Here is a 24,969-nt window from a genome sequence, read left to right as displayed (position 1 = left end):
ATTTATTTAAGCCTCATGATGAATATGTTTGCGATAATATTGAAAGTGGGTTTGGAAGAGTATCAACTTTAGCTAAAAGTAATCCCACATATTTGGAGAGTGTTCAATCTTATGAAATTTTTGATGAAAGTGGGTTTGGAGAGGTCATGACTTTATTTGATGATAATCCCACTATTTTGGAAGAGTGTCAACTTTGCATGCATGTGGATCACAAAGAGAAAATTTTATATGATAGTTATATTATTAAATTTGATTATGATCCTACATATAATTATTATGAGAGAGGAAAATATGGTTGTAGAAATTTTCATGTTATTAAATTTCCTCTCGTTGTGTTGAGATTGTCAATGTTTTATTCCTCTCCTTTGCATATGCTAGATGTGTCTTGTCTTGGTAATTTGTTTTCCTATAAAATTCCTATGCATAGGTGTTAGACTTAAATATGTTTGTCACATGTTTCATGATGCTCTGTATGTGTTGCAACTCTTATCTTTCATGTGAGCATCGTTGAAATCTTATGCCTAGCTAAGGGCGTAAAACTATAGCGCTTGTTGGGAGGCAACCCAATGAATAAAATTTATTTTTGCTTTTTGCTTTCTGTTCTTGACTGTTTGCACAATTATGCTACTGTTATGATTGTGTTTTTTGTGTTTTAATTAGTGTTTGTGCCAAGTAAAGCCTTTAGGATCTTCTTGGGTGATAGTTGTTTGATCTTGCTGAAAAACAGAAACTTTTGCTCTCACGAAAACAATTCTCATTTTTTACCAGAGAGTGATAAAATGCCAATTCTTTTTGCAGTATATTAATGTACAAATTACCCAGGTCTTCCTAATTTTTCAGAATTTTTGGAGTTTCAGAAGTATTCGACATAGTCAGATTGCTAGAGACTGTTCTGTTTTCTTTGCGTTGTGTGCTTGTTTTGATGGCTCTATGGTTTTCTTTGATGAGTTTTTGCCATATAAAAGTTGGAATACAGTAGATATAATGCAAAAACAAAATATGAGTTGGTTTGGTACAATACTTATAGTAGTGATTTGCTTTCTTGTACTACCGGAAGGTTTTGTTGAGTTTTGTGTGATTGAAGTTTTCAAGTTTTGGGTTATCTTACGATGGATGAAGGAATAAGGAGTAAGAAGAGCCTAAGCTTGGGGATGCCTCGGTATCCCAAGCTATTATCCAAAAGAGAGCAAGCAACTAAGCTTGGGGATGCCCCGAGTGGCATCCCCTCTTTCTTCTAACGACCATCGGTATTTTACTCGAAGCTGTATTTTTATTCGTCACATACTATGTGTTTTGCTTGGAGCGTCTTGTATGATATGAGTCTTTGCTTGTTTTATTTTGTGTTTTAAGTCCTGATTCCTTGCTGGACACACCTATTTGAGAGAGCCAAAATTGTGTCATGGCTTGTTAGAATTGCTCTCTATGCTTCACTTAAATTTTTTATGAGCTATGGACTTCCTATAGTGCTTCACTTATATCCTTTTGAGCATAGTGTGCTTTAGTATTTTTGAAGGAATGCTCTCTTGCTTCACTTAGATTTATTTGAGAGTTAGTAAAATTTTCAAGAAATTTTCACTTGCTTCACTTAAATTAATTTGAGAGAAAGAAAAATTATGCTCATGATCTTCACTTATATTTGTTTGAGCTTATCAAAAACAACAGATGAATATTAGTCCCAAAGTGATAGATATCCAAGAAGGATATAATAAAAACTTTCATGAAGATCATTGGATAAAATAAACTTGATTCTTAGTAATAGTTTTGAGATATGATGATGTGATATGTGAGTCATGTTGATGAGTAATTATGCTTTAGTAAGAATATCGGTGTTAAGGTTTGTGATTCCCTATGCAAGGACGAAAGTCAATAATTATGCAATGAAATTGTATCCTACTTGTGGTGCATTATTCGGTGTTAATTATGCTTAATTCTCGCTTATGAGATCATTCGTTTCTTGGTTGGTCGATTCTCAATCTTTTGCTAGCCTTCATTTTGCACTAAGTATGATCACTACTTGTTCATCCAAAAACCTTTAAACCAGTTTTGCCACATGAGTACACTATATCTACCTATATGCGGTATTATTTTGCTGTTCTAAGCAAATTTGTATGTGCCATCTCTAATTTTCAAAATAAACTTCTCTTTTGTGTGTTCGTTTCGCTCGAAGAGCGGTGAGGGGTGGCTAATATTTTTCGTGCACGATGTGTTATTCTCACGATGAGTGTTTATTCACTTGTCATTGCATGAGAGTAAGGCAAAGGTATTAGGGATGCCCAGTCCCGAAATAAAAAATGAATTTACTTTATGTTATCAAATAATAAATTCCCTGGAAAGTGTTGGGATGGGGGGCAACCGTGGATACCTCTAGCCATGGAAAGTGAAAGTATGGTTGAAAAAGGAATAAACTTTATTTCCTGTTTGGGAACCGCCTATGATATATCTAGCATGGAAAGTGTTGGGAACTCTAAGTCGTTTTTGTTGGTGGGAAGGATACACCTCCAAAAATGTTTTTATCTCTAAGTTTTTTCTCTTTGAGCCCTGGCACCTCTACAAATCCCTACTTCCCTGTATGAAGGGCCTTTCTTTTATTTTATGCAATTTTTATTTTTGAATTTGAGTCTCCATCTTCTCTTATAAAAGCACCAACTTGGAGGCAATATGATCGTACTTGAGTATTGGGTGTAGCTAATATGCGAGTGTGTTTCATGAATGGATCAATGAATGAGCATAATGGGCTAGGGATAGCTTATTTTAGCGTTGATATTTTGAAAGACATGGTTGCTTGTTGATATGCTTGAGTATTTAAGTTATCATGTCAAAACTAGACTATTGCTTTGAACAATATAAAAGTCCAAATGTCCATGCTACAAAGAAAAGAAATATGATATGACATGATAGGCAGCATTCCACATAAAAAATTCTGTTTTTATCACTTACCTACTCGAGGACGAGTAGGAGTTAAGCTTGGGGATGCTGATACGTCTCCAACCTATCTATATTTTTGATTGTTCCATGCTGTTATATTATCAATCTTGGATGTTTTATAATAATTTTATAGTCATTTTATATCATTTTTTGGTACTAACCTATTGACATAGTGCCAAGTGCCAGTTGCTGTTTTCTGCATGTTTTTTACATCGCAGGAAATCAATACCAAACGGAGTCCAAACGCAACGAAACTTTACGGAGTTGTTTTTCGACCAGAAGACACCTAATGGGCCCTGGCTGCGCCTGGGGGTGCTCCGAGGAGAGCACAACCCACCAGGGCACGCCAGGAGGCCCGGGCGCGCCCTGGTGGGTTGTGCCCACCTCGGGTGCCCCCCGGACCACCTCTTTGCTCTATAAATACCCCAATATTCCAGAAACCCTAGGGGAGTCGACGAAAAATCAATTCCAGCCACCGCAGAGTCCAGAACCACCAGATCCAATCTAGACACCATCTCGGATGGGGTTCACCACCTCCATTGGTGCCTCTCCGATGATGCGGGAGTAGTTCTTTGTAGACCTTCGGGTCCGTATTTAGTAGCTAGATGGCTTCCTCTCTCTCACTGAATTCTCAATACAATGGTCTCTTGGTGATCCATATGATGTAACTATTTTTGCAGTGTGTTTGTTGGGATCGATGAACTTTGAGTTTATGATCAGATCTATCTTTTTATATCCATGAAAGTATTTGAGTTTCTTTGATCTCTTTTATGCATGATTGCTTAAAGCCTCATATTTCTTCTCTGATATTTAGGTTTTGTTTGGCCAACTTGATCTATTTATCTTGCAATGGGAAGAGGTGCTTTGTAGTGGGTTCGATCTTACGGTGCTTGATCCCAGTGACAGAAGGGGAACCGACACGTATGTATCGTTGCTACTAAGGATAAAACGATGGGGTCTATCTCTACATAGATAGATCTTGTCTACAACATGTCATCGTTCTTATTGCATTACTCCGTTTCTCCATGAACTTAATACACTAGATGCATGCTGGATAGCAGTCGATGTGTGGAGTAATAGTAGTAGATGCAGGCAGGAGTCGGTCTACTAATCTTGGACGTGATGCCTATATAATGATCATTGCCTCGATATCATCATGATTATTTGAAGTTCTATCAATTGCTCAACAGTAATTTGTTCACCCACCATTTGCTATTTTTCTCGAGAGAAGCCACTAGTGAAACCTACGGCCCCCGGGTCTCTTTCTCATATTATTTGCCTTTTCGATCTATTTTCCTTTGCTTTTATTTTCAGATCTATTAAACCAAAAATACAAAAATACCTTGCTGCATTTTATTCTTATTTATTTTATTTGGCATTCGATCTATCAATCTACTACAATTTTATTCACGTCTGTCTGCCCATCTTGGGGCGCCGCTACCCGAAAGGATTAACAACCCCTTTTACACGTCGGGTTTCGAGAAGTTGTTATTTGTGTGCAGGTACTGTTTACATTGTGTTGTTTGGTTCTCCTACTGGTTCGATAACCTTGGTTTCATATCTGAGGGAAATACCTACCACCGCTGTGGTGCATCATCCCTTCCTCTTTGGGGAAATACTGACGTAGCTTCAAGCCGCATCACCGCGTCCCATCTAAACGCATTCATAGAATTATGCGATATGCAAAAGAAAAAAGATGCGGACAATGATTGTAGCGACCAGACCTCAAACAATCTGATCTCTGTGCATCAGTGTCATCCGTGGATCGGTAATGCTGACACGCACAGTACTTGAAGGATTTATAACAGAGTAGCAATCACGCACTTATTACATCGAATGTCTCAAAAAAGAACTTATTACAAATAATATGGCTTAAGGCCATCTAAATACGATAACAGCGGAAGGCTTGGAAGATAAAGTGAGTCCATCAACTCCAACGGCATCACTGAGTGAAAGACCACGACCTAAGGCTCCTTACTCGTCGTCTGAAAAGTCTGCAACATGATACGTTGCAGCCCGAAAACGGGTCAGCACATGGAATATGCTGGCAATGTAACACAAAAGAGTAATGAACAGAATAATGCTATCACTACATGCATATATGGCTGGTGGAGGCTGTATGGTTAATATGTTTTGCGAAAAGCCAATTTTTTCCTACAACAAAGGAATATATTTTATTTAACTATCATGGTGGTTGTTAAACATTGAGAATGGTAAACCCCATCGCAATCCCAATTAAAAAGGTAATTAATAACCCAATCAAATTTTATGATTAAGAGTGATGAGATCCACATGATAATCCAAGAACGAGATACTCAAGATGTCCATAACCGGGGACACGGCTAACCATGATTAGTTTGTACACTCTGCAGAGGTTTGCGCACTTTTCCCCACAAGACTCGATCTCCTCCATTGGATTTCTCGCACTACATGGTGTTTGAGAAACGGATGACCGAGACACAGTCTTTCAGAAGCATTAGCACCTTACGATGGGTAGACAGTACCACCTACATCCCCTACATCTGCTAGTCTACCACTGTAAGAGTTCACACGACTTAATCAACTATGCTAGAGCCCATAATAGCTTGTGGCTGCACACAGAAATTTCTAGCATGAATAATCTCATGATCCCTTTGATCCTGGGTGGCAGTCCATAGGAGAATCACACGGTACCCCGGGATTTCCAAAAAATACAAGCAATCGTTGGATTCTCCAGGTGCCTCAATCCACCCAGATGTGTGTTAAAGTTGCCACCTTAAGTTAACCATTAATTAACAATACTCACAACTGTCATGAATACACTCAAACCCAATCCACGTCTACGAGCATAGCATAGCAATATAAGCAACGTAGAAGTAACTCCCAAGGGTTTGATAATAAACAGGTGAATAGGTACTACCTCATCTATTTCCCAAACCCACAATTTAATTCAGATCCTAACCATGCAATTGTTTGAGGATTGATCTAATGCAATAAAACTGGGTAGTAAAGAGGTATGATCAAAGTGTTACTTGCCTTGCTGATGATCCGCGAAACCTAGAGACTCGTAGTAGCACGCTTCGCACTCCGGGTACTCTATCGCAAACAAACAAGCATACAATAAGCAATCAACCAAGGGCACAAGTAAAACTCAAATAAGAGATCTAACCAGAAAATTCAACTTAAGAACTCCAGTTTGCAAGAAGAATCAAATCAAATGAAGCAACAAAACTCAAAAGGCGAAAGAAACAAGCTTCATTTACTAATCTGGACTAAAGTCAAGTTTTACAGTAGCAAAATCTTGTTCAAGTTGGTTAAACAGAAAGAAGGTTTCGAGATGAAACTCTAGGCGCTTGAATCGCCTGATTCCGATAAACGAGCGAAAAGATAAACTCACACGAACATCGGATCAGGAATCACGATCAAAAATAATCGCGGAAAATCCGAGAAAAAGAAAAATTGATGAACAGGCTAACGAACGAACGTTCGCTATCTGCGGCTAAACGGTGAAAACCGTTCGTTAAAACGAACGTACGAACGGGCGTTCGCTAAATAACTAAACCGAAAAAATAAACCGAACCAGATCTAGTAAAAAACGGATCTAGGGTTTATAAAAAACTGAACGGTTTTTCCGGCGAAAACCGGCGGTGGATCGGGCGGCTACCTCGGGACAGGGTCGGCGGGTGGTGGGGCGGCGGCAACTCCAGCGATGGCCGACGGCGACGACGGCGACGGGCTAGTGGCGGGGCTCCGAGGGGCGACGGCGTCGCGGACGGCAGAGGCGGAACTCGGCGGCGGCGGCGGCTTGCGGCGGCGGCGACTTGCGGCGGCGGCGGCGGGGGTCGGGTGACGGTGCTAGGGTTTCGGGGGGCTGGGCTGCGGCTCGGGCCTCCCGGCTCTTAAAGGCCGGCCGGGCGCAGTGTCCGGGTCGGACACGGCCCGTTAAGTCGGTTGGCTTTTTTTTTAATTCCGCGCAGAAAAATAAATAAAAGAAATACTAAACGGACATCAAAAATCCTAAAATAAATTTTCCCCATCCTCTAAAAATAGGTCGGACAAGGTGAACATTTATTTGGGCCTAAAATGCAATTTTGAAAAACGCATATTTTTCCTAATTCAAATAAAATAGCGATAAAACTCCGAATAAAATTCTTATTTGATTTTAATATTAAATCTCCGATATTTCTGTATTTTGAGGAAGTCATTTTATCCTCTCTCTTTTATTTTTATAAAAGAAATATTTCGAAGAGAAAATAATTAAAATTAAACGATCCTCTTTTCAAAATTCGAGAATAACTCGAATATGAAAATAACGAAATTTCCAACTCTCTCTGTGGGTCCTTGAGTTGCGTAGAATTTCTAGGATCAAACCAAAATGCAATAAAATATGATATGCAATGAAGATCTAATGTATAACATTCCAAATTGAAAATTTGGGATGTTACAATGATATTGTGAAGTTGAAATTATTTCCGTTTTCTTTGCGAGATCGTGCAAAAATTTGGTTTTCTTCTTTGCCTCGCAATAGTTTCGATTCTTGGATAAGTGCAAAGATGCTTTTATTACTAAGTATTTTCTGCCCGCAAAAACTATTTCCCTTAGGATACAAATCATGAATCTTAAGCAACTTGAGCATGAACATGTTGCACAATCTTGGGAAAGAATGAAATTGATGCTAAGAAATTGTCCTACTCATGGTTTAACTCTTTGGATGATCATACATATTTTTTATGCGGGATTGAATTTTATTTCTAGAAATATTTTAGATTCCGCCGCGGGTGGCACTTTTAGGGAAATTACTTTGGGTGAAGCTAATAAATTGCTTGATAATATTATGGCTAATTATTCACAATGGCATACCGAAAGAGCAGCTGCTAGTAAGAAGGTTAATTCTATCGAAGAAATTTCTACTTTGAGTGAAAAAGTTGATGATCTTATGAAATTGGTTGCTAATAAAAATGCTCCTATTGATCTTAATGATGTGACTTTGTCCACTTTGATTGAGCAAAATAGTGATGCCGTAGATGTGAATTTTATCTCGCCAAACAATTTTAATAACAATGCTTATAGAGGTAATTTTAATCCTAGGTCTTTTCCTTGAAATTCCTCTGATAATTATGGTAATTCCTATGGTAATTCTTCTTACAATAATAATAGGAACACCTCTGATCTTGATAATAATATTAAAGAATTTATAAATGCTCAAAAATCTTTCAATACTACGATAGAAGAAAAATTCAATAAGATTGATGATATGTCTAGAAGCATTCATATAATTTCTCACAATGTAGAAAATCTCAAGTTGAAAATTTTTGTGCCCAAGGTCGATGAATCAATTGAAGCTTTATATGTTTCTATGGATGAAAGTAAGAAAAGAACTGCTATGCTTACAACTAAAACAGAATTTTTAGAGAGAGCGTTTTCTAGTGATTGCTTTCGTAAAAATGATGAAGATCTTAAAACGATTGGTGTTTCTTCTATTGATTCTTTGTTTAGTAAAATTAAAATTGATGAAAAGGGGACTGGACAAGAGTCAACTTTAGCTAGAAGGCGTCCCGATAATTCGGAGGGTAAAAATCTTGTTGAGAAAATTGATAAAAGTAGGTTTGGAGAGGTCAAAACTTTAACTAGTGATGTTCCCACTCTTTTGGATTACAATGACTCTTATTATGATAATTGTTCTTTGATTGATTGTATTTCTTTGTTGCAATCAATGATAAATTCACCCCATGTTTATGAACAAAATAAAGCTTTTACTGAACATATCGTAGATGCCATGATGAAAGCTTTAGAAGAAAAGTAGGAATTAGAGATTTCAATTCCTAGAAAATTACATGATGAATGGGAACCTACTATCAAAGTCACGATTAAAAATTATGAGTGTTTTTCTTTATGTGATATGGGTGCTAGTGTTTCCACAATTCCGAAATCTTTATGTGATGTGCTTGGTCTTACCGATATTGAAGAATGTTCTCTTAATTTGCACTTGGCAGATTCTACTATTAAAAAGCCTATGGGAAGAACTAATGATGTTCTTATTATTTCAAATAGGAATTATGTGCCCATAGATTTTATTGTTCTTGATATTGATTGCAATCCGTCTTGTCCTATCATACTTGTAGACCCTTTTTGCGCACTATAGGTGACGTGATTGACATGAAAGAAGGGAATATTAAATTTCAATTTCCACTAAGAAAGGGTATGGAACACTTCCCTACAACAAGAATTAGGCCACCATATTAATCAATCATGAGGGCATCCTATGGATCTAGAACTAAAGATGGCAATACTTGAATCTATGCATTATGCCTTGCTAGGGGCACAAAACGATAGCACTTGCTGGGAGGCAACCCAATGAATAAAATTTTATTTTTGCCTTTTTCTTTCTGTTCTTGAGTTTTTGCACAATTATGCTACTGTTATGATTGTGTTTTGTATGTTTTGATTAGTGTTTGTGCCAAGTAAAGCCTTTGGGATCATGTTTGGTGATAGTTTATTTGATCTTGGTGAAAAACAGAAACTTTTGTGCCTAGTAAAACAATTTTAATAAATCACAAAAGTGTGATAAAATTCTAAAACAAAATTACACAAGATTGATATACAAATTGCCTACTTTGTCCTAACTTTTTAGAATTTTTGGAGTTACAGAAGTATACGACGTTTTCATATTGCTACAGGCTGTTCTGTTTTTGACAGATTCTGTTTTCTTTGCATTGTGTGCTTATTTTGATGAATATATGGTTTGTATTGAGGGGTATGAGCCATGGTAAAGTTGGAATGCAGTAGATATAATGCAAAAATAAAATATGAATGGGTTTTCTATAGTACTTATAGTAGTGATTTGTTTCCTTATACTAACGGATCTCACGAAGGTTTGTTGAGTTTTGTGTGATTGAAGTTTTCAAGTTTTGGGTGAGATCACGATGGATGAAGGAATAAGAAGTAAGAAGAGCCTAAGCGTGGGGATGCCCCATGGCACCCCAACTTATTATCCAAGGAGAAACAAGCAACTAAGTTTGGGGATGCCCCAGAAAGCATCCCCTCTTTCTTCTAACGACCGTCGGTATTTTACTTGGAGTTATATTTTTACTCGTCACATATCATGAGTTTTGCTTGGAGCGTCTTGTACTATATGGGTTTTTGCTTGTTTTTCTTTATAGTTTGTGTCATCTATCCTTGCTGGACACACCTATTTGAGAGAGCCAAAATTATGCTATGATTTAATAGAATTGATCTATCTGCTTCACTTAAATTTTTTGAGCTATGGAATTGCTCTAGTGCTTCACTTACATGTTTTTTGAGCATCGTGGCCAATATTTTCCATGCTTGATGTGTTATTCTCAAGATGAGTGTTTATTCACTTGTCATTGCATGACAGTGCGGCGGCAATAGGGATGGCCAATCCCGAAATGATTTTTTTACTTTATGTTGTCAAATAATAAATTCCTTGGAAAGTGTTGGTATGGACGGTGCCTGCGGATACGGCTAACCGTGGAATGTGAAAGAATGGTGGAAAAAGGAATAAATTTTTTTTTCGGAACCGCCTATGATATATCTAGCATGGAAAGTGTTGGGAATTACTCGGTCATTTTCGTTGACGGGAAAAGTATGCCACTCAAAAAATTTTGTCTCTCAATTTAAGATTTGAGCTCTGGCACCTCTACAAATCCCTACTTCTCTCTGCGAAGTGACTTTCTTTTTTATTTTAAGCAATTTTTATTTTTATTTGAGTCTCCATCTTCTCTTATAAAGCACCAACTAACGGGCACTATGATCGTACTTGACCATTGGATGTAGCTAATATGCGAGTGTGTTCCATGAATGGATCGATGATTGAGCATGATGGGCTAGGGATAACTTTCTTTAGTGTTGATATTTTGAAAGACATGGTTGCCTGTTAATATGCTTGAGTATTGAAATCCTCATGTCAAAACTAGACTATTGCTTTGAATCATATAAAAGTCCAAATGTCCATGCTACAAAAGAAAAGAATATGTGATGAACATGTTAGGCAGTATTCCACAACAAAAAATCTGTTTTTTATCATTTACCTACTCGAGGACGAGCAGGAATTAATCTTGGGGATGTTGATACATCTCCAACGTATCTATAATTTTTGATTGTTCCATGTTGTTATATTATCATTCTTGGATGTTTTACAATCATTTTATAGCAACTTTATATCATTTTTTGGGACTAACCTATTGACATAGTGCCTAGTGCTAGTTGCTGTTTTTTGCTTGTTTTTACATTGTAGAAAATCAATACCAAATGGAGTCCAAACGTAGCGCAACTTTTTGGAGAATTTTTCTGGACCAGACGAAACGACATGGGCCAAAGAAGTACCTGAGGGGTGCCTTGAGGGGGGCACAACCCACCTGGGCGCGCCTGGGGGCCCAGGCGCGCCCAGGTGGGTTGTGCCCACCTCGGTGGCCTCCCGCACAGCCTCTTCGGCCTATAAATAACCAAATATTTTAGATACTCTAGGGGAGTCGACGAAACACATTTCTAGCCGCCGCAAGTTCCAGAACCATGAGATCCAATCTAGACACCATCACGGAGGCGTTCATCATCCTCATTGGTGCCTCTTTAATGATACGTGAGTAGTTCATTGTAGACCTACGGGTTTGTAGGCAGTAGCTAGATGGCTTTGTCTCCCTTTCGATTCTCAATACAATGGTCTCTTGGAGATCTATTTGATGTAACTCTTTTTTGCGATGTGTTTGTTTGGATCCGATGAACTTTGAGTTTATGATCAAATCTATTTTATCCATGAAAGTTATTTGAGTTTTGGTCTCTTATATGCATGATTATTTATAGCCTCGTATTTCTTCTTCGAATATTTGGTTTAGTTAGGCCGACTAGATCGATTTTTCTTGCCATGGGAAGATGTGCTTTGTGATGGGTTCGGTTGTGCGGTGTTCTTTCCCATTGACAGAAGGGGCAGCAAGACACGTATTGATCGTTGCTATTAAGTATAACAAGACGGGGTCTATTCCTACATGAATAGGTCTTGTCTATATCATGTCATTGTTCTTATTGCATTACTCCGTTTTTCCATGAACTTAATACACTAGACGCATGCTGGATAGCAGTCAATGTGTGGAGTAATAGTAGTAGATGCAGGCAGGAGTCAGTCTAGTAATCTTGGACGTGATGCCTATATATTGATCATTGCCTGAATATCATCATAATTATTTGAGGTTCTATCAATTTCCCAACAGTAATTCGTTTACCCACCGTGTGCTATTTCTTGAGAGAAGCCACTACTGAAATATACGCCCCCTGGGTCTATTCTTTATTATATTTGCTTTCCGATCTATTATTTGCCTTTGAAATCAATTTTTGTTTGCATTTATTTTCAGATCTATTATTCCAAAAACCCAAAAATACTTTGCTGCATCTTTTATTTGCATATTTTATTTCGTGTTTATTCGAGATCTATTTTATCCAATTTACATATTTTTTATCCCGTCAACTTGAGAATTTCCTATGCCATTACACGTAAGAGGGATTGACAACCCCTCATAACCGTCGGGTTGCAAGTATTTGTTCTTTGTGTGCAGGTACCGTTTATATAGTGTTGCTTGGTTCTCCTACTGGATTGATACCTTGGTTTCATAACTGAGGGAGATACCTACCGTAACTGTGCTGCGTCATCCCTTCCTCTTTGGGAAAATACCGACATAGTTTAAGCGACATCAATGACAGCGGTGCATACAAGGGCAAGGGTGTGCTCCGGCTCTCATCACGTGCGAGAGCGCCATCGGAAATTGCAGTCAGTAGCAAGGACGTGAGGGCGTGTAGCAAGGCTCGTCATGTGTGGCGGCGATTGATTATCTATCTTTCCTTCCTATTGATCATAGATATTGAATTTGGACACTAGTGACTTCTAGACACAGGAGAAGTCCCAACTAGGCCAGACCAGATCAAAACATTGTCATGATCGAATCTAAACCAAATAATATAAACCACTAGATCAACTTAATACTACATATTAAATCATGTAAAGCAAAGTGTCCTTTTACATTACGTCATATAATTTTGGAGCATTTATTTCTAGGATCCAACGGCCTTAGCCTTTTGCAAAGAGTCCTGAAAATGCTCGTGTAATAATCTTTTATAATCTGCAAAACAACATTGGATTCAAGATGGAAATTTTCACTGGCTCTCCAACCTTTTCAGACAAAGAGTAAGACTTAATGCAATCATACCATTTCCCCCATTTCTAGTTACCAACTCTCCCAATTAGCATGAATTTTATTCAAAAACCTACAAGCTGGAGAAATACTACAGCCCAAAAATGATCCTCCAAATGTAAGGTCTATAGTTGTATTACACTAGTCATCTAGTCCTTCATAAAAGATATGTCCACCCAGGGCGGATAATAATGATGAGGATAATTATCAAGTAAAGCATGGTACCTTTGATAAGCCTTAACAAGATGTTCACTAGGTTTTTGAATAAAGTTGTTTATCGTGTGCCTGGCCTCAAAAGACACTCTTTCCGGATAAAAATAAACCAAGAACGTGCCAAATAATTATTCCCTTGTATCAACGGTACATGCGGGATCGGTATATAACCATACTTTCGCTTTGACAGTTAGTACCTGACCAAATAGCTTTACTTTCATTTCATTATAAGTGAAGGCTTTCAATTTTAGTGTCCCACAAATTTCATCAAAAAGTTTCATATGTTGGTATGGACCATCCCTGCCATCACCTAGAATTTTTTTGGTCTCCAACAGTTAGAGTAAACTAGGATTAATTTTGTAAATCTCACCATTTAGTCTCGGCCCTAAAGATGTAAAGATTTCTTTAATGATCGGTTCTGATTCTTTTATTGTGATGAGTTTGATACAAATGTACAAATCATCCATTGTTGCTTAGAACCTGCAAAATAGCATATTACACAGACAAAAAAACATAAAACAAAGACCAAAAGTGGTTTTTTTTCGGGCAACTGCATCAAAAAAAGATAGATGCAACTTCTCAGACATTCCATTCTAAGTGGTGTTTCTGGGAAGTATAAGTTATGAAGGACGCAGATTTTCTGCACCCGAGCTCATTTGAGCTCGGGTGAACAGTAAAATCGAAACAAAATCGAAAAAATTCAAAAAATTCCATCAAAAAATTTGGGAGAAACATTGACAAAAGTTTTAGGTGCTTGCAAAAAATTCGTCATGAAATCACATTCCTAGAAGGCGTGGCAAAAAAATTGGTAATCTGAAAATGCTACTTTCAAAAGCAATTTGGAGCACTGAATTTGTTTTTTTTCACGCCTTAGAGGAATGTGATTCCATGAAGAATTTTTGCAAGCACTTAGAACTTTTGTCAATGCTTCTCCCAAAAAAATTGGATTTTTTTGAATTTTTTTCAATTTGTTTTCGATTTTACTATTCACGGAGCTCATTTGAGCTCGGGAGCAGAAAGGTACTTTCGAGTTATGAAACTCTTTTCACAACTTATGAGAAATTCGCTAAACCTGTAACTCAAATATATTCCTTTTCGTGATCTTATTGCAAAAACACATTTTTTATGCAATAATTTCTAGTTCATTCTGAAAACCTCTTGAACAATTTCAAAGGATCTAGACTTCTGTCACATTAAGAAAATATTTACATATCTGCTTGAGTCGTCCTTAAAGATAGATAAATCCACCGCTTGCAACAACACTTATTGGATTACACACATCAGTAGTAGGTATGTTTGTCAATGAGTTCGTTGCTGGTTGTTCCTTATGACCTTTGAATGGTATTTTAGTCACCCTAGACTTATGGAGTAGTTGCAAGTGTCAGCTGATACATAATATGACTTCAAAAATCCATCACTATGGAATTTCTCCATGCGTATTTCATCAATGTGACCAAATGCAGTGCCACACATATGTAGTATTACTTTAGTCTTGTGACATTTAGCGTCAATTTTAGGAATGCTTAATCTTATCATCAACACTCATAACATGTATCCCATTCAAGTATGGCTTTATGTTAACTTAGAACTATTTATCTTTTATGAACATCCTCCTCACAGCAAAGTTAGTGTCATGGGCTAGAGTGTACAAAAAACTAGAATAAGTTATAAAAATAAATACGGAGATAATGCGCAAATGATATAGTTCTCCCTCCGTAAACTAATATACGATCTTTTAGATACTAAAGTAGGTATCTAAAAGATCTTCTATTAGTTTACAGAGAAAGTAACTTTTACAACGCTCACAACGTGTATCTTAATCTCATTATCAACTAATCATTTAAGCCGTAGTATTTCTCACATTGAGTTGCGACAATATACAACTTTTCTTTTTCATTGATTAAAACAATGAGAACATGTATCCATCATTTCGTACACCGTGTCCTTTTCATCTACAAAATACAAACAATACTACATTAATTGAAAAAAATCTGGTAGAAATAACTCACAACAAAAGTTCTGCCCTTCCATCCGTCTAGTCACTGAAATAACATTTGGCGGACCAGCATGCTCGTGGCGCGCTATCCTAAAGAACTTTTTTTCAGTGCGGAACCCTCTCTCATGATATTAAAATGCCGCACTAATGACGCTATATCGGTCCACAAAATTCTCATCGAGTTATCTCTAAAATCAAAAGTTGTTTCTCTTTTTACGTCCGTCCAAGCGCTTCTCGTCGAGTTATCTCTAACATCAAAAGCCGTTTCTTTTTTGCGTCCGTCCAAGCGCCGAAAGAACACTTCCTGGATCGACATCCACGTGTGACACCGTCCAGTCGATGTTGTAGAAATCGAAACTTTCTATAAAAAAAAGAGCAACAACCATTTAGATATTTGCATATTTATTTTGCACACCGTCTATGGAGTAAATAGACATGAACAAAGTCATGCATAGTGTAATGGAAGATAGGAACTGCAATGCTTATCATAAAACCCTCTTTTTTTCAGCCAAAAGAAATACACAGACAAAAAAAACTGGCCTTCGGCTGTCCGCTTCTCCTTCCACGTTTAAATAACCAGCAGCCCCACTATTCCCTTCCCCAACCCCGCTTCCTCCCCCAAAACGCCAAAACCCAAACCCCACTCCGCGAAGGAGAAGACGCGGCGCAATGCTGGAGGCGGCGGCGATCCCTGAGCTGTGGAGCACCGTGCACGGGTGGTTCACCCCATGGGTGCTGTTCCTCGTGCTCAACCTCGTCGTCCTCACCATCGTTGTCACCTCCATGGCCGCGGCCCCGGCGAAGGGCGGAGAAGGGGCTGCGCCCGGTGCTGACGGCGAGAGGAGGAACCTGGCGGGCCGGCCGTCAATGGAGCTCGACCGGCACCGGTCGCCCAACCTGCCTCGCTTCACCGCCCCCGCCCCTGAGGCCCCGGCGACCGGAGTACTGGATCTGGGGCAGCCCGACAATCAGCCGCCGCCGCCGCTCGAGATGGAGCCGGAGAATCCGGGTAAGCGCGAGCACGCGCACATGGAGAGGAGCATGTCTGAGGCGGCGGTCGAGGCCGAGCTGCCGCGGCGGCCGGCGAGGCTGCGCAAGTCGGCGAGCGACAAGTCGGCGTTCGCGCACGTCGTGGCCAAGAAGGACACCGAGGTGGTGGAGGTGCGCAGGCCGGCGACGACGAGTGATGCGGAGCGCCGCAGCTCCCTGGTGGCGAAACCGGAGCCGGCATCGGAGGAGGAGATCCAGGAGGCCGGCAGCGAGGTGGACGCGCGCGCGGACGAGTTCATCAACAAGTTCCACCACCAGCTGAAGCAGCAGCGCATCGACTCCTTCAGGCGCTCCCGGAATACGCTCCACCGCCGCCGGGCAGCCGTGGTGCCAGAGGCGCGCTAGGCTGGCGTCTCCCGCAGCCGCGGGAGCTCCTTGATGCTCCACAGAGCTGCTTCCCGCGCTAGTAGCCGAGTCGATGAATAAAATAAATAACCAAACAAAACCTGGCTTCCGAATCTTTGCTAAGAAATGACATGGTGGCGAGCCAGCTCTCAAGCGTTAAACCAACCAATGTTGTGTGTGCCGTTCGGCTATGCGATGCGCCGGGGAATCTGATATATGTTTAATGCTGATGATGGTTCTTCTGCACCTTTCTGTCACCACACCACAAAAACAGTTATTCTTTCCCGCTCGGCTATTCTGTTCTGCACGTTGATCTCGTGCGGGTTTGTATGTGCTCAGGTTCCTTTTGTTTCCGAGGCGTCATGTGGTGTGAAGACAGCACACCGCAAAGTAAGCACATGCAGCAATCATTTGCCACTGTTTCAGTCATTTGCTCAGAAATTCATTGCAGAGCATGGCTACAGGGGTGGGTAGTTCAGTACTAATTCAGTTCACTAGATCATCGATGGCGCGTTTGTCGCGCCCATCTATAAAAAACTTTATAAATATTGATGGTACAAATACAAGACAAATTGAGTTGCATTGTATCAATATAGACTGAACATATTTGATCAAAATTCTAGTCTTGGTCAAAGTTGGCATGTAACTGCATAAATTGACACTGCATATTCGTGCAAGAACAAAGACAATTAGCATTTACAGAATAAAAAAAGCATACATTTATATATCTAGAGATGACATGTCATGACATACTTGTGTAACCTAGGCAATGACATTCGCGAGTTAGAAACAAAGTAGATTGTAACCTAGGCAATGACATACTTGTGTAACAAAGAATAGCAGCCCAATAATCTAAGCAGGCATAACTATGAGGGCTATGACTTCACTGGTTCAAAAGCTTCTGTGGTGATCAAGGGCAGCAAATATACACTCCACCTACTTAAGGCTGGGGGAGGGATTGGTTTCCGCATGGTTGAAGGCTTGGAGCAACATGATTACCTGACAAATATAGATTAGACCAGTCGCATTAAACAATCAATTATTGGTTTGTGTACGCAAAACTGATCAAAGTCCCAAGTGCTTCACTGAACAGAAATTTAGGAGACGGGGAAATGATAGTATGAAGCTTTGCGGTCATACGACAAAAGAGAACAAAGAACGTTATCAACTAAAGGTCATGTTCTTAAATTTCCACGACATCTGCACATAACAGCAGGCAAGGCAAATGGAAGTGTCAAATCTAATGAACGCCTTGTTAAAAAAAAATCTAATGAACGCCAATTAGTTTGCCAGCACAAAACTTCAAGAAAGTATCGAGACAGAGACGGTGCAGGCTCCATGGGAGGTCGGTAGATCTAGCCACATCACGTGCCCTGCAGACTACTCGATAGGCGCCCTTAACTGAAGCTAAACCCGGGCATATGTCAGGCCGGGCCGGGTTTCGGGCTAGGCTTGTAAAAGCCCGATCATCTTTTCTCAAGCCTGAGCCAGGCCCAAAGCCTGACATGCACTCTTTTTTCAAGCCCGAGCCCGGCCCGAAATCAAGCCCGAAGCCTGAAAGCCTGGACCAAATGTTGTTTTCTAGTGTTCATACGTGTAAGCCCAGCCTGAAGCCCGAAAGCCCAGCCCAAAATTCTGGAAAAGAGAAGCCTGAGCCCGGCCCGAAGTACCTTCTGGGCTTCAAAATGAGGCCCGAGCCCGGCCTGAATGTCAAGCCCGAAGCCCAATTTTTTCGGGCCGGGTTGTCCATGCCCGGGTTTAACTGAAACACATACATGCTCTTACACAAAAACGACTTGCTAAAATTGACAGGCAAAGGATCAAAATTATTACCTCATGACGTCATGCGCATTATCTTAGGCATTGAACATGAACTGTACAGTTCCCTTCCATCTGCACATAAGGTGGAGCTGGGCATTTATGCATCACTTGGAACGGAAAAATAATGGAGCCTCTCGACCGTGAGATGAAAAGAAAATCAACGGTGGAGGACCGATCTGACAATTGGAAGGGAACCAGCCGTATGAATCAAAGTGTTTCCCTTTAAATTAACATCATGCCCCATTCCTTCCTCCGTCCTTCTTTTATTTTGTCTCTCTTCAAAGTGCACGCAAAGGCACTGTTTACGAACTTCGTTCTCGTGGCATCTCGCTTATTTTCCCGCCAAATCATGGACATATAAAAACTACTGGAATTTGGCACAAAAGAGCGAGGTGGGACTTTAAATTGGGAGCGGCCTTGTCTTTTGTCACAAATCATAAGCTAGCTGAATAGGCTTGTGCGATTGGGCTTGAAGGGGAGGTTTGGAGTTCGAATCCGTGATCTCTACTATCTTTTGCCGATCGGTGCTCTTCCAATCAAAGTTGTCAGAATCGCGATTCTGTTATACGATTCTACGACTTTACGATCCAAACAACCCCTATCATTCTACGATTTTAGTTCTTAGAATCTACATTTATGCGATCCTGATAGTAAAGATTCTACGATTTGCGATCCTACCATCAAAGCTCCGATCTGATTCAAAATCGTGATTTTGACAACCTTGCTTCCAATGGACAAGAAAAAAGTTGCGTAGCAAGCCAAGCTCGGCCCACAGGAGCGCGTCAACCGAGGACAGACCACATACCAACTCACACGCCTGGATGATTGACATATACATTTGCTAAAAAATAGAACATGCGGAAGAAGATAGGATGGACGAACGAAAACACAAACAAATTTACGGTGGTAAGAAGCTATCCGTGCTTAATTATTACTATCATATATGCCCGTGCGTTGCAATGGAAGAAAAAATAATATGCATTTAAAGTTAGTGAGAATTATATGCGTAAACAAAAACCCGTGTGCACGTGCAAAAGGACCAATTAGATTCTTGGTTTCGCCGGGCGTGAAGTAATCAATCCGCTATTTTTCCATTCATTGATTGAGGATATTTAAGAGTTTTGTTACGTCATTGTACGCCAGACAAGCCCCATTAATTATTCAATCTACTTTTCCTTTCAATCGAGGAGATTTTAAAGTATGAAGTTTCTAAATATTGTAGCAAACATGAACCATTTTTAAAATCCTAAACAGGTTTTTGAAAATTATGTGCGCTTTCAGAAAAACGCGAATAAAATTTAAACAAGAACATCTTTTAAAATTCACAAACATTTTTTGAAAACACAATTTTTTTTATAAAAACATGGACATTGTATGAATTTGTGAACCTTTTTATAAAATAGGAACATGTGTTGAAAATTCACAACATTTTTTGAAAATATTTATCTTTTATGCCCAAACATTATTTTGAATTGTGAAAATTCCACTAAACCAAGAATATTTTTTGAATTTTGAGCATTTTTTAAATGCCATTTTCTTTTTAGAAATCTCAAACAATTTTGAAAAGCAATAAATGTTTTTGAAAAAATGGGACTCCTTTTTCAAGTTCCGAATATTTTTCAAAATACCAACAAAATTTTGGAATTCAGAAAAATTTCCAAAAATTGATTTTTTTATTCCTTATGTTTTTCTTGAATTTTGAATTTATGGAATAAATTCTGTAAGAAAAATAAACTTGCAAGGGAAAAAGGAGATAGAGAAGGAGAATAAAAATAGAAGTAAAACACAGAAATAAAGGAAAAGTGCAAGCCCACTATTAGTTGTCCTGTGTGAAGCTCTGACTATTTGCCGTCCTGTGCAGAAAATATAAATTTCCCAGCTGCGTGGGCAGCAAAATAAGTGGGCTGGCTTCGCTGGGCCACGGCGCGCGGCTCATGTACAAAATTCTGAAATAGTCTTTTTTTAAGCAGACGAATGCATAAGAATTTAGTACCACCTCGGATAGAAAAAAAATCAGCAGTGAATGGATGAAAAACTGACGAAACACACCTTACTTTATTAACAGTAGGTAGATATAGATTCGGTAAAGATAAATGATATTTGCATAATGTGCGCAGCGGGGGAACAGTATAATTTAAAGCTCATTGACCAAGCAAGCACTTGGCTACCATCAGAGCATTTTAAAAAAAATACACATCGTGGCCTGCAAAAAAATTACACATCGTGGCGTGCAACTTGACTGACTTAAGTTGGAGATAAACAATTCCTTGAGACGAGGAAATCTGAGTCTCTCGTGTACAATTCCTTGACGCAGCAATGACAGTTCGGCCATGTCGTCACTCATACCGGTGCCAGCGGGTCAACGTCACCAATGCCAGCCTGACGAAGAGAAGGAACATCGAGATCTAATGGCACGGCAAGGACTGACGATAGAAATGCTAATTAACCACTGTGATGGGGCTGATGAATCGTCGCCGGTGAATCGAACGGGGAATCATCAGGCGGTCGCACAGCAGAACGAGAGCGAAAAGCCCTAGAATATACCGGTAGGTGTCGCTCGCCGGATGTTGATGCGGTCGGTACATGTACGACGACGTTTGTCTATATGGGTTAAAAATAAATTGCACACCGAGGTCGCGACCACGTACTACTACCGCTAGTCGTCCAGTGTGCGGACCGCATCAGTGGTTTACGTGCAGATGTGGAGCTGGACCACAGATTTGTGAGGTTTGACGTAGGTTGTGCGTGGCGGTAACATGCCACCCTACCGAGCCCCGAATTAAGTACCAACCGCTTTCTCGATTTTAATCGTGATGTTCGTGCCGTACGTCTAAAACTAACATCTGTCCGTCTCTTCTCGATTGAGTACTTTGTTATTATCATTTATAAGTAAAACGAGATTGAAATTGAATGGACAATTAAATTAGGCATCTTTGCAGAACGGATATTGATTCTCAAATATATATATATCTGAAAGAGATGGGAAGAAGAGGTGTCTATTCTGAGGCATCCTTGCAGAACGGATATCTTTTGTGAATAGAGAGAGGGGAGGGACATTACTCTTTAGAGTTTTTTTTTCACTTTATAAATGATGGTTCGTTAATTAGCATGTGCTAATTAATAATAGACATGTGCTAATTTATTCCTAACACTCTTCCTTCTCTTGTATAATGCCGCTTCTTAAACAACATGGAAGACTTCTTGAGCATCGTTGAAGATTTCTTGTATATTCATCTTCCATCTTGAAAAGTCCTTTGTATAACTTGAGATTTGCCCAAAACCCCTGTAGAAAAAATATGAGGAGAACAGTGCATATGTTGCTAAAACTTCCTTAAACCCAATAAAATAATAATTAAAAAATGTTCCACATATATGACGCGTTTGGTTGCTCGCATTAAGCTCGGCAAGGCCCGTGCGGAAAAAACTAGGCTTGTTTGGTTGGTTGGGTCGCATGCAAAAGCTCACCCACACGAATCTTAAAGTATCTTTGGGCCTGGCTCTGGGGAAGCGGCCGAATCGGTGTTTTTTCACAGCCAGGCCCGAGCTATGCAACCTGGGGCACGTGTGCATGGGCAGTAGCATGCGTGGAGGCGGCCACCAGGCATCGCGTTATTTACCGGAGCCGCAACATAACATACCGTTACCTTCCTTCCCTCACCGCTCTCTCTCCCCTCTTCGCACTCTCACACCAGCGGTGGCGAGCACCGGAGCGACGGATTGCAAGGCGACCCTAGGCGGCGGCGAGCACTGGATTCACCAGTGCACCGGTACGACGTTGGAAATGGCGGTAAGCCCTTGCCCTCTATCTCGATTCACTACATTCAATTCGTGTTAGATTGGATATGCAGACATGATTCAAGCGTTACAGAGGGGATTGAATACAAAGGGGCTGGGGGATTTGGATTTGCGCACCTGATTCGTCATAGTGATGACCCACAAGTATAGGGGATCTATCGTAGTCCTTTCGATAAGTAAGAGTGTCGAACCCAATGAGTAGTAGAAGGAAATGACAAGCGTTTTTAGCAAGGTATTCTCTGCAAGCACTGAAATTATCGGTAACAGATAGTTGTGTGATAAAATAATTCGTATTGAGTAACAAGTAACAAAAGTAATTAAGATGCAACAAGGTGGCCCAATCCTTTTTGTAGCAAAGGACAAGCCTAAACGAACTCTTATATAAAGCAAAGCGCTCCCGAGGACACATGGGAATTGTTATCAAGCTAGTTTTCATCATGCTCATATGATTCGCGTTCGTTACTTGGATAAGCCTCCCACTTATGATTAACCCCTCTCGCAAGAATCCGCAACTACGAAAGAAGAATTAATATAAATCTAACCATAGCATGAAACATATGGATCCAGATCAGCCCCTTACAAAGCAACGCATAAATTAGGGTTTAAGCTTCTGTCAGTCTAGCAACCCATCATCTACCTATTACTTTCCTTCCTGTAGGCCCAAATCATGGTGAAGTGTCATGTAGTCGACGTTCACATAACACCACTAGAGGAAAGATAACATACATCTCATCAAAATATCGAACGAATACCAAATTCACATGATTACTTATAACAAGACTTCTCCCATGTCCTCGGGACAAACGTAACTACTCACAAAGCATATTCATGTTTATAATCAGAGGAGTATGAATTATCATTAAGGATCTGAACATATGATCTTCCACCAAATAAACCAACTAGCATCAACTACAAGGAGTAATCAACACTACTAGCAACCCACAGGTACCAATCTGAGGTTTTGAGTCAAAGATCGGATACAAGAGATGAACTAGGGTTTGAGAGGAGATGGTGCTGGTGAAGATGTTGATGGAGATTGACCCCATTTCGACGAGAGGATTGTTGGTGATGACGATGACAATGATTTCCCCCTCCGGGAGGGAAGTTTCCCCGGCAGAACAGCTCTGCCGGGGCCATAGATTGCTTCTGCCCAGGTTCCGCCTCGAGACGGCGGCAATTCGTCCCGAAACCTTCCTCTTGATTTTTTTTCCAGGTCAAAACCCTTCATATAACAGAAGATGGACACCAGAGGCCTGCCAGGGGGCCCACAAGCCATAGGGGCGCGCTCAGGGGGTAGGGCGCGCCCCCAGGCTTGTGGCCTCCTGGTGGGTCCCCTCTGTTATTTTCTTCGCCCAATATTTTTTATATATTCCAAAATAATTCTCCGTAAATTTTTAGGACTTTTGGAGTTGTGCAGAATAGGACTCTCAGATTTGCTTCTTTTTCAGTCCAGAATTCCAGCTGTCGGCATTCTCCCTCTTCATGTAAACCTTTGTGAAATAAGAGAGAAAAGGCATAAGTATTGTACCATAATGTATAATAACAGCCCATAATGCAATAAATATCAATATAAAAGCATGATGCAAAATGGACGTATCAACTCCTCTAAGCTTAGACCTCGCTTGCCCTCAAGCGGAAGCCGAAATCGATAATCATGTCCACATGTTTAGAGATAGAGGTGTCGATAAAATAAAATACGGACATGAGGGTATCATGATCATCTTTAGAACAGCAACATATAATGACATATAATTTCTTATGCTAAAGTAACAATTCGTTCACAAGGTAAAGTATGAATCAGAAACTCTATTGAAAACCAACAAACTATGATCTCAATCATTAAAGCAATTGCAATTTATCATAATTTAGTCTTTCACAATTGCTAACACTCACGCGATACTTATGGGTTCGAAGGTTCAATCGGACACAGAGAAAGATAGGGGCTTATAGTTTCGCCTCCCAACATTTACATCAAGGGTAATGTCAACAATAATACTTTATGATAGCCTACATCCGAGTGGATAAAAATATATATATATATATATATATATATATATATATATATATATACACACACACATATATATATCTTGATCTTTCTCCCACACATAGTGCTTGCCAAAAAGAAAAGAAGAAAAAAGAAAGGTTAAGACCACCATGACTCTTGTATAGAGGTAGAAGGTAAAAGTAAAACATAGGCCCTTCGCAGAGGGAAGCAGAGGTTGTCATGTGCTTTTATGGTTGGATGCACAAAATCTTAATGCAAAAAAAGTCACTTTATATTGCCGCTTGTGATAAAGAACTTTATTATGCAGTCCGTCACTTTTATTTCTTCCATATCACCAGTTCGTATAAAGCTTTTTTTCTTCACACTAAAAGATCATACATATTTAGAGAGCAATTTTCATTGCTTGCACCGATGACAACTTACTTGAAGGATCTTATGTTGGGGAACATAGTAATTTAAAAAAAAATCCTACGCACACATAGGATCATGGTGATGCATAGCAACGAGAGGGGTGAGTGTGTCCACGTACCCTCGTAGACTGAAACCGGAAGCGTTAGCACAACGCGGTTGATGTAGTCGTACATCTTCATGATCCGACCGATCCAAGTACCGAACGCACGGCACCTCCGAGTTGAGCA

The 24,969-nt window shown here is 39.9% G+C and overlaps 1 protein-coding gene across 1 annotated transcript; it reads left to right on the top strand.

Moving 5' to 3' along the window:
- The first annotated feature begins 15,920 nt into the window (after positions 1 to 15,920).
- LOC123167606 (pathogen-associated molecular patterns-induced protein A70) lies at positions 15,921 to 16,935 on the top strand. Its single transcript, XM_044585448.1, has one exon. The coding sequence runs from the start codon at positions 15,982 to 15,984 to the stop codon at positions 16,705 to 16,707; it is 726 nt and encodes a 241-aa protein (XP_044441383.1). The 5' UTR covers positions 15,921 to 15,981; the 3' UTR covers positions 16,708 to 16,935.
- The last annotated feature ends 8,034 nt before the right edge of the window (positions 16,936 to 24,969 follow it).

Source organism: Triticum aestivum, chromosome 7D (assembly GCF_018294505.1).
Source record: "Triticum aestivum cultivar Chinese Spring chromosome 7D, IWGSC CS RefSeq v2.1, whole genome shotgun sequence".
NCBI lineage: Eukaryota > Viridiplantae > Streptophyta > Magnoliopsida > Poales > Poaceae > Triticum > Triticum aestivum.
Note: the sequence above shows the minus strand (reverse complement) of the source record. Positions and strands in the feature narration are given on the sequence as shown.

Bases quoted from the DNA above. Each gene is read 5' to 3' on its own strand.
- LOC123167606 (XM_044585448.1), top strand. From the start codon at position 15,982: ATGCTGGAGGCGGCGGCGATCCCTGAGCTGTGGAGCACCGTGCACGGG.